General features: G+C 37.5%; 1 protein-coding gene across 4 annotated transcripts; it reads left to right on the forward strand.

The window, feature by feature from the left end:
* The first annotated feature begins 1,372 nt into the window (after nt 1-1,372).
* On the forward strand, nt 1,373-8,747 carry Cmtr2 (cap methyltransferase 2). 4 transcript variants are annotated; one of them, XM_033757987.1, is made up of 3 exons: nt 1,373-1,790; nt 3,365-3,437; nt 5,498-8,747. In XM_033757987.1, the coding sequence occupies exon 3, from the start codon at nt 5,517-5,519 to the stop codon at nt 7,824-7,826; it is 2,310 nt and encodes a 769-aa protein (XP_033613878.1). In that variant the 5' UTR covers nt 1,373-1,790; nt 3,365-3,437; nt 5,498-5,516; the 3' UTR covers nt 7,827-8,747. The 4 variants fall into 4 exon arrangements, with proteins under 4 accessions (XP_033613878.1, XP_010642754.1, XP_010642751.1 ...); XM_010644452.3 differs by having other exon boundaries at nt 1,373-1,756; XM_010644449.3 differs by having other exon boundaries at nt 1,769-2,049.
* Nucleotides 8,748-10,015: the final 1,268 nt, after the last annotated feature.

The raw sequence follows: 10,015 nt of genomic DNA on the forward strand, positions 1-10,015 counted from the left end.
ATATATATGTAAAATATTTCTCCTATTCCCTTTTCACTCTCAATGGTGTGTTTTGATGAATAATCTTAATTTTAATATAGTACAATTACACACTTTTCATTAATGGTTAGTGCTTTCTATGTCCAGTTATTAAATTTTGGCCTACTGCAAGGTTACAAAGATGTTTTCTTATGGTTTTTGAGTTTTTAAACTATACATCGGCAATCTAAGCGAAGTGTATTTTTATTAATGATGTGTGAAGAAAGAGTCCAAATAAGGCTTTTATCCATATTAACATCCGAATGACCTCCATTTTTTGAAAGATAAAACTTTTCTCCATTGAAGCATGTCCTGAAAATTTTGAAAAAATGAATTTATACTTAAAATATATTAATATCAGTGGTTCAAACTCTACACACAGTTCTATATTCTATTTTCATGTGAAACTATTGGCAAATAAGCCTATTACTGGCTTCATATATATTGACAGTTATAGCCTATTAATGGCTTCATGTAACTCCATATTATGTACCATAAATTAATGTCCTTAAGTAGAAACTGTATTTCCCTCTTTTATTGTTGTTGCTGTTAAAGTGCTGAAATGAGCCTTCTGTCTGAAGTGAGCATTAGTTATTTATTTCTTAAGAGTAAATTGCCAAGTTTGGAACCTGCTGGGCTAACGCGCATTCCTATTTTAAATTTTGCCTTCTGTAGATTTACACTAATTTTTACTCTCTATTTTAGTTCCATTCCTTGTTTCTGGGACAAAATACCCGACACCCACAACTTAAATGAGAAGAGGTTTATTTTGGTTCACAGTTTTTAGAGGTTTCAGTCCAAGGTCAGCTGGCTCCAAGGCAGGGCAGCGTACATAGCAGAAGGGCATCCCAGACGTGAAACAATTCATGCCCTGACACACTGAAAGGAAAGAGAGGGAGAGAGGAGGAGCGGGAGAGGTGAAGAGAGGAGGGGAGGGTGAAAGGGAGAGGGAAGAAGAGGAGGGAAGGAGAGAACGTGAGAGCGATCTCCAGGGAAGAGGGAGGGAGGTCAAACACCCAGGGACCCAACTTCTCCAACCAGGCTTCACCTCCCAAGTCACATTTCGCTATAAATTCATCGGTGGACTAATCCAGTGATGAGCATCACGCCCCCATGGTATAATCACCACCCTCAAACCCGTCTATGAGTACCTGAGTCTTTGGGCGAGACATCCAGTTACACTGTAAACCATAACACTCCCACTCAGTTAGAACTTGTTCTTCCATAGTCTCACCAACATTTTCAATCTTTTTAATCTAAGCAAAATGAAACACTCACAATTCTCTTTTTAACAATAGATTAAAAACCTTGTTTATACTCTTTATTGGCTCTATGACTCAGTTGTTTTGGACTATTCAAATGTTCATCCATTTTTCTTCTGTGGTTAGTCTTCCTCATATGCCCCTATTTATAATAACAGTGTAACAACAGTATCTCTCAGTTCCCCTAGTTTGGCTTTTAACCGTATGTGTTCTGAGCTTTAGTTTCAACCCAGTCTATGCCACGAACTAATAACATTCGCTCAACAAGGCTGTAAAGAAAATCTTTGGGTTGTGGCCAGGGGAAGCTCCGCCCCTTTCCACCCCACCCCGCCAGCTACGCAAGCGCAGTCTCCGTTGCCATAGCACCCGGGCCGCCGGAAGCAGGCCTTTCTCTGTCAGAGTATCTCCCGGAGAAACAAAACCCTGTGACCTAAAGGCTCAACGCCGCGAGAGTCGACGGCGTGCGTGACTTTAGCGTACGTGACGCAAGCCCAGCCGGGCGCGTGCGCGGTGAGACTGTCGGGGCTGCTCTAGGCAGGCGTTCGGCTAGGGAAGTCCTCGGGGAGGGCTTTGGGTGCAGGAGCCAAGAGAGAGGGTCGGGCCGTCTTCCTGGCCTCCAGCCGCGATACCTTTCTCCCCTGTGGCTGGGGTTGCCGCAGACCCGAAGGAACGACCTGCTCAGGAAGCAGACCTTGAAGGGAAGTGGAGAATGGCTTCCTCGAGTGAGGAGAGCGAGTGAAGCGCAGTCTCCCCAGACCGTGGGGCCCAGGTGGGCGTAAGCGAAGGTCATCCAGGCCTGGTTGCGAGTTTGGGTCTGGACTTTCTGATGGGTGAGGCAGGGGCTGGGGCGACTGAGTTTCCTGCAGGTCAGAGGCTGGGTCTCTAGATGGAACTTTCTTTCACTAGGATGAAATGAGATCTTGACCCAAAGTAAGCGCTGGATAAACACTGTTCTTTTCAGTTCCCCGGAGGAGTTGTGAAAAACACTTGTTAAGTTTCCTTCGTGTTACTTGAAAGAGACACGATCTGTTGAGATCTTTTGTGTTTGGTTCCCTAATTGTACAAGTATGCCCTGTGGCTTTAGGCAGGACGCTGTGTAACTTCATATTCGAATCTGCAATATAAGTAAGAATGGTAATACCGACCCACCTAGCAGAGTTATGATGTCGAGAAGCTCCGTGGAGTGCTTAATGAAAGCGACCAAAGATTACATACTGGAAAAAATTTCCATGCAGTCTAGAAACCACAGATTTTTGTTTTGCCTCTTCTCATGCATTGAAATGCTAGAGTGCAATTAAAATGTATTATTATGACTCGTTCTGTAAGTGATCAGAAAAGTGCCTTTTGTGCAATGTACTGTATCTGTTTATTCAGTAAATACTTAGAACTAAAGAGTTCTCTACTTTGTCCTAATTAGGCACTGTTCTAACTTCTTACCATGATATATAAGTAAGCAAAACAAGGATTCCAGCCCTATTTAACTTACATTCTAGTGTGTGGATCACAATAAACAGTAAACATAAAGAAGTTTAAAGGAAATGAGTGTCATGGAAAAAAAGTAAGGAGCATTGGTAATGCAAGATACAATTTAAAAAGTAAGTGTGTCAAGGCCTATAGATGTCACAGAGAAAATAACATTTAGGCAAATACTGGATGAAGGTGAGAAAATTAGCACTGCAGATACCTGAGGAATTGCATCCCAGGTAGAGGGAACAGGCAGTGCATAGTTCTGGGCTTGGAATGTGTGTGGTGTCTTCAGTGGAAGATTTGTGTGGCTGGAGTGGAATGAGTAAGGAAAGTTGTAATAAAAATTGCCTGGTAGCATAGATGAAGTATAGTTAGGAAGAACAATAGAGCATTTGAATCTCTTTAGTTGTCCTATGTAAAGGCAATTGCCTATGTAATTTAGGTAAGATTTTACAGCTTAACTGAAGCCATTAATTAGTTTGTGAAATTAATAACTGAAATCAGACTTGAAAATAGAATATATTTGAGACCTAAACATAGTTGAAGTATTTAGCAAGCACCATTTAAATTAAAATAGAAGAGCTTGTTTTAATAAACTTTTACTTACCCTTATTTAGGACTTCAGTGAATGCAGAATCACTTTTATCTTCAGATTTGGCTGTAGCTTCTAACTTAAAAAAAAAATCTAAGGTAAGAACAATGTCAGTGAATACTTGTGACAGTTAACCTATATTTACATATAATTTGTAAATATACTCTGGCAAACAAAAATGACTAAAGAGAAACCTGTTACATCAAACTTATTACAAAGTCGATGAACTTGTACATAAAAGAGATAAAGTATGCTAGAAGAACAATACAAAGTAAACACTAATAGAATGAAGTCATCTGGGTATTACTGTACTTATGGAAATAGCTCACCTATTTCCCGTTTCATTCTTTGAACGTCTGCTTTTTATGGGATGATGATTTAGTTGTCAATTTTTTCACATCAAACAAATTTAGGTTTTTACAAAAGTAGTTCTAGAATGCATTGAATATGCTAAATTAAGTATAGAATTCATGAGTGAAAGCACCTATTAAATTGTACTAACAGGCACCTTGTAATACTCATTGCTCTGTTGAAATTTAGAACTTTCCCAACACTGTGCCATTAAGCAATTCATTTTTTTCTTCTATCATTTTTTCTTTCCAGGAGAGAGATGTTTTTGATTTCTTGGACAATGTTAAAACACAAAATACAGTAGAGTAAATGTGTTTGTAATTATATTTGGTAGTGTGTTTGTAATTATATTTGGTAAGGCTTTATTCTTTCATTTTAAAATTCTGCTATCAAATTGTTTTAAGTTTTAGTGGCAAGCAGAAATAATAAGATGTTATAATGTAAACACGGAACTGTAGGACCAATCATATTAGAGGCAGGACTCTTAAGTTAAAGACATACCAGGGGGAACTCTGGTCACTTCCAGCAGCAAGCAGGATGAGGTTAACCAGTGAAGGACAATGTGCTGAATGTATTAGCCGACCAGCAGCAAGCAGGATGAGGTTAACCAGTGAAGGACAATGTGCTGAATGTATTAGCCGACCAGCAGCAAGCAGGATGAGGTTAACCAGTGAAGGACAATGTGCTGAATGTATTAGCCGACCAGCAGCAAGCAGGATGAGGTTAACCAGTGAAGGACAATGTGCTGAATGTATTAGCCGACTTCCCATCACTGTTGCAAAATACCTGAGAGAAACAATTTATAAGAAGGAAAGGATTATTTTGGCTCACAGTTTCAGAAGTTTCAGTCTGTGGTCACTTGACCAATTGCCTTGACCCAGGCTGGGGGCAGGGGGGAGATCCCAACATGCCTAATTTTCTTCTATAAGACCCCACTCTTAAAGCCTCTATCACTTCCCAATAGCACAGGCTGAGGACCAAGGCCTTTAACACCTAGGCCTTTGAGGGAACATTATAGATCCAAACTCTTATCAGTGAATGTGAGTTGGTGGCCTGTGTAGATGATTGATACCAGCAAAGTACGTGACTCTGAAATTTGGACAGTGGATGTGTTTAGAAATCCTAGTAGGTGGTTAGTTAGGTAATGCCAAGGGGTTTGATAATAAGATTAAGTACCAGGTTCAGGTGCAAGATGCCCCCTCTGGAAGGAGGTGAGCTACGAAGGGAATTTTTAAAAATGCTAAAAGTTGCTTGTTAGAACGGGACAGAGATGAATCTCTAAATGGTTGTTTGTGGCCATGTGGGTGGTATCACAACTGTGGGTAGAGAACTTTGGGGAGGAGCTAGACATGTTACTGTGATAAAAGCTACCATTCACTGATGAGTACTCTTTTTTTTTTGGTACTGGGGATCAAACTCAGGACCTTGTGCTTGCGAGGCAGGCGGTGGAACCCCTGAGCTAAATCCCTGGCCCACTGATGAATACTTTTTAATGTATGTTCTTTATATGCCAGTGTGTTTTATCCTTCTTTAAAAAAAAATGACACAACAGTTTTTTTGTTAAATTGAATCTCAAGATGCAGTTTTCCCAAACCCCTTATTAAGCTGTAAGTAGGAAAAGTGGAACCCAAGTCTATTGGATTTTGAAGCCTTTATTCTTTTTATTTCATATTGCCTTGTTTTTATATCAGAATGTGGTGACATTAGCCTTCCTATTTTAGGGGTTTGTTATGAGTGTTATTGGATTTATTGCCAATGATATTTTGTTTACTAATAATTTGATTAATTTAATGTTTTTCTCTCCTAGATTTTAATTTGATTTGAAAATGAGCAAGTGCAGAAAGTCATCAGTTCAGCAGTTAGCAAGTCTTGAGACATTCAGCCCAGATGTTCTTGATGACATTTTTGAACTCTTTGCCAAGAACTTTTCTTATTGCAAGCCACTTAATAATGAGTGGCAGTTACCAGATCCCAGTGAGATTTTCATCTGTGATCACACAGAACTTAATGCATTTCTTGACTTGAAGAACTCTCTAAATGAAGTAAAAAATCTCCTGAGCGATAAGAAACTGGATGAGTGGCATGAGCACACTGCTTATACTAATAAAGCAGGAAAAATCATTTCTCATGTGAAAAAATCTGTGAATGCTGAACTTTGTACTCAGGCATGGTGTAAATTCCATGAGATTTTGTGTAGCTTTCCACTTATTCCACAGGAAGCTTTTCAGAATGGAAAACTGAATTCTGTTCACCTTTGTGAAGCTCCTGGAGCTTTTATAGCTAGTCTCAACCACTACTTAAAATCTCATCAGTTCCCTTGTGAGTGGAGTTGGGTAGCTAATACTCTGAATCCATACAATGAAGCAAATGATAACGTTATGATGATCATGGATGACCGGCTCATTGCAAATACCTTGCATTGGTGGTACTTTGGTCCAGATAACACTGGTGATATCATGACCCTGGAATACCTGACTGGACTTGAGAATTTCCTAAGTAGCATGGCTACCATTCACTTGATCACTGCAGATGGTAGTTTTGATTGCCAAGGAAACCCAGGTGAACAAGAAGCTTTAGTCTCTTCTTTGCATTACTGTGAAGTTGTCACTGCTCTGACTACTCTTGGATATGGTGGGTCTTTTGTTCTGAAGATGTTTACTTTGTTTGAACATTGTTCCATAAACCTGATGTACTTGTTAAACTGTTCCTTTGACCAAGTCCATGTTTTCAAACCTGCAACTAGCAAGGCAGGAAACTCGGAAGTCTATGTGGTATGTCTCCAGTATAAGGGAAGAGAGGCCATCCATCCTGTGTTGTCTAAGATGGTGCTAAATTTTGGGATTGAAATGACTAGGAAAGCTCTCTTTCCCCATCATGTGATTCCTGAATCTTTTCTTAAAAGACATGAAGAATGTTGTGCTTTTTTTCATAAATATCAGTTAGAGACTATTTCTGAGAATATCCGTCTGTTTGAATGCATGGGAAAAGAGGAACAAACAAAGTTGAATAATTTAAGGGATTGTGCGGTACAATATTTTATGCAAAAATTTCAACTGAAACCTCTTTCCCGAAATAATTGGCTAGTAAAAAAATATAACATTGGTTGTAGTACCAATACAAAGTGGTTTGGGCAGAGAAACAGATATTTTAAAACCTATAATGAAAGGAAGATTCTGGAAACCCTATCATGGAAAGATAAAGTAGCTAAGGGGTACTTTAACAGTTGGGCTGAAGAACATGCTGTGTATCATCCTGGACAAAATTCTCTTTTAGAAGGGACAGCTTCCGATCTTGAATGTGACTTCTGGCATATTATAGAAGGAAAGAAACTGCCGAAGGTAAAGTGCTCTCCTTTCTGCGATGGCGAAATTTTAAAGGCTCTTAATGAAGCAGTTGAAAAGTCCTTAGGAGAAACTTTGAATTTGGATTCCAAGTTTAGGCCAAAACAGCAGTATTACTGTTCTTGTCACATTTTTTCAGAAGAACTGTTATTTTCTGAGTTGTTTAGTCTTACCCAGTGCCTTCAGGACAAGCAGGTTATAGAAACCAGCAGCCAAATAAAGTGCCTATTTGTAGGTGTATCAACACTCCATGATGTTAAAATTAAAATGCATATGCCATTGGAAGTTCAAATCCTGGAATCTGCTGAACTCATGACTTTTAGCTGTTCATTGCTTCATGATGGAGACCCAAATTACCAGCATTTGTTTTTGGACTGCTTTCTACATTCATTACAGCAGCTTCATATAGGAGATGTTATGATTTTGCCTGTACTTTCTTGTTTAACAAGATTTATGGCTGGCTTGATCTTTATACTTCGCAGTTGTTTTAGATGCATCACGTTTTCTTGTCCCACGTCTTCTGAGCCCCTGAGAACCTGTGCCGTCCTGCTATGTGTTGGTTATCAGAATCTTCCAAATCCAGTTTTCCAGTATCTGCAGAATATGAATGAATTACTGAGCACTTTGCTTAACGCTGATACACCCCAGCAGGTTTTACAGTTTGTGCCAATGGAGTTGCTCCTTAAGGGGACACTGCTTGATTTTTTGTGGGATTTGAATGCTGCCATTGCTAAAAGGCATTTGCATTTGATTATTCAAGGAGAGAGAGAAGAAATCAGCAACCTTCCATTATGAAATTGAATGTGTCCTTTCTGAGATTCAATATTTGTGACATAATTTCCAATCTCATTGCATGTTTTCCCTACTATCTTAATGTGTTTCATTTTGAGGAAAGGCTGATTTTTGCATCATTCAAAGTTTTGTTAATTCTGGAAAACTTATCATCTAGTTCTGATCTCTATGATACAGCCATAGGCATAGAGTTCATCTATGCAGTAATGGTATTGAGCCTTGTGTGTGTGAATGCTTGGAGTAGATACACCCATGCTTGCATATATAGTTTAGTTGATCTTAGTTATCTGTTTATGATTTGCACCTGTGTGCCTTTATTGAGAGTTTCTCCAACTAAGTTTCCTCTCATTGGCTGATGCTGTTAACGAATTGATTCATGAAAGGAAATGAGTCTGTCCTTAATGTTTTCCTGTAGCACTTGATAATGTTAGTTATGGATTTCAGGGGACTCATCATCCCTGAACTCTTGATATATATGCCATTCACTGCCTTTAAACCATCGACCCAGTGTTCTCTTATGGTTCAAATTAAATGTGTGCTATTTTATGAATATTTTACTAACTATAACCATCCAGTTGGAAAATAGGACAGCTTCAAACCAAAAATCATTCTTAAAACAATGAACAGTTGTGTCTAGTACACTCTTGTATCATGAAAAGCATCATCCGGTAATGCTGTCGTCATTTTTAACTTCCAGGAAATAATCAGTGAATAAAAAGATTTTATTAACTTTTAAGGTATCATTTATGGTCTTGTATTGGGAACATATGAATGTGATGAACATAGTGAATAATGAAAAATTTTAATACTTTCAGGATGGTGGTTCAACATGCAGAATTTTTAGCCTTTACTAACTTTTCAATATGAAATAGCACTTTACCAAAAGATTAGCCATGAAATAATTATTTTATCAGTTATATTTGATTTCTTTTGAATTGTATGTATTTAATAGTATAATAAACATTTCTTGCAAACTGTATTAAGCAATTTATTATTTACCTTTATTATTCCACAAAGAGAATATTTATATTCTCAAATGTACATTTTTAGGCATTTTTGTTATGTGAAAAATAGTATTCTTTGATATATTTAGTTGGCAAATAATCTGAAAATTTTTCATGTTCTTTGCTATTTTGAATTTTATTATAGATTCATGAATAAAGTCTTTAGCAGAATAATTTTGTCTTCATCTTTTTAAAAGAGAATCGGGAAGTTAAAAATATAACTTGAAAACATACCTTTGAAAAGGAGATTTGAATGGAAGTTAATATTCCTTCATTTCCTTTGATTTGTATTCATTAAAATTTATTCCTTAATATTGTAATATTTATGTAAAACTGGAATATTTAGGTGAGATGTACTTCATGAAGGAAATTAAGTATTTAATGGGCTGAGAAAGGGAGTGTGTAGACCTCAAGGTAGATTTGAAAAAAAATCTCATTTCAGTGACTTTATGGAAGTAGTTCTAGTTGTATGAGGCTGATAGAAATGGTTACCAAGAGAAAAAAACACTCTTGGAAAATAAATTTGCACATCCAGTCTTCATACCTTGCTAGTAGTAATGTTTACTGATTTTAACCATTCAGTAAGAATGAAGTTGAAAGCCTGGGTCCAGGCTTAAAACTTTGCATTTGTGCTCCTTAAATAGATATTATTGAGTACTTAGGGTTTAATAAAAAAAAAAAACAAAAACGCAATCTTCATTGGAATATGTAACACTGGAATGTATTAAAATATATTTTGGTTTTAAATATGGCTTTTGAAATCAGTTGCTATTCATGGGATGTTTTGGATTCAAATTGCCTTAAAGGTGAGATAAATGATTTGAGGAAGGTTCGGATGGAGCTGGTTGTAGATGACAGGTACTGATATTTATAGGAATTGCTTTTTGACCAAAGGGGAGGAAAAAGTCTATTTAAAAATTCAATGAAAAAATAGAAAAGTTTAGTAAAACATGAAACGTTTGTATTGCTTATCAAGTTACTCTTTTTAGAAATTTTTTCCATAGGTCTTGTTTTAAGTGTGATGCAATGTGATGTTTGAAAATATTTTTAGCAGAAAATTTAAACTTCACATTGTGTTTCCTAGAAACTTTAATTTCTTCAGTCTTAAATCTTTCTTTCTTTTTTTTTGCGGGGGGTACCGGGGATCAAACTCAGGTTCTTGGCTTGTGAGGCAGACTGTGGCACCAC

Source organism: Fukomys damarensis, unplaced genomic scaffold (genome assembly GCF_012274545.1).
Source record: "Fukomys damarensis isolate Sample0158 unplaced genomic scaffold, DMR_v1.0_HiC HiC_scaffold_32, whole genome shotgun sequence".
In the NCBI taxonomy this organism is placed as follows: domain Eukaryota; kingdom Metazoa; phylum Chordata; class Mammalia; order Rodentia; family Bathyergidae; genus Fukomys; species Fukomys damarensis.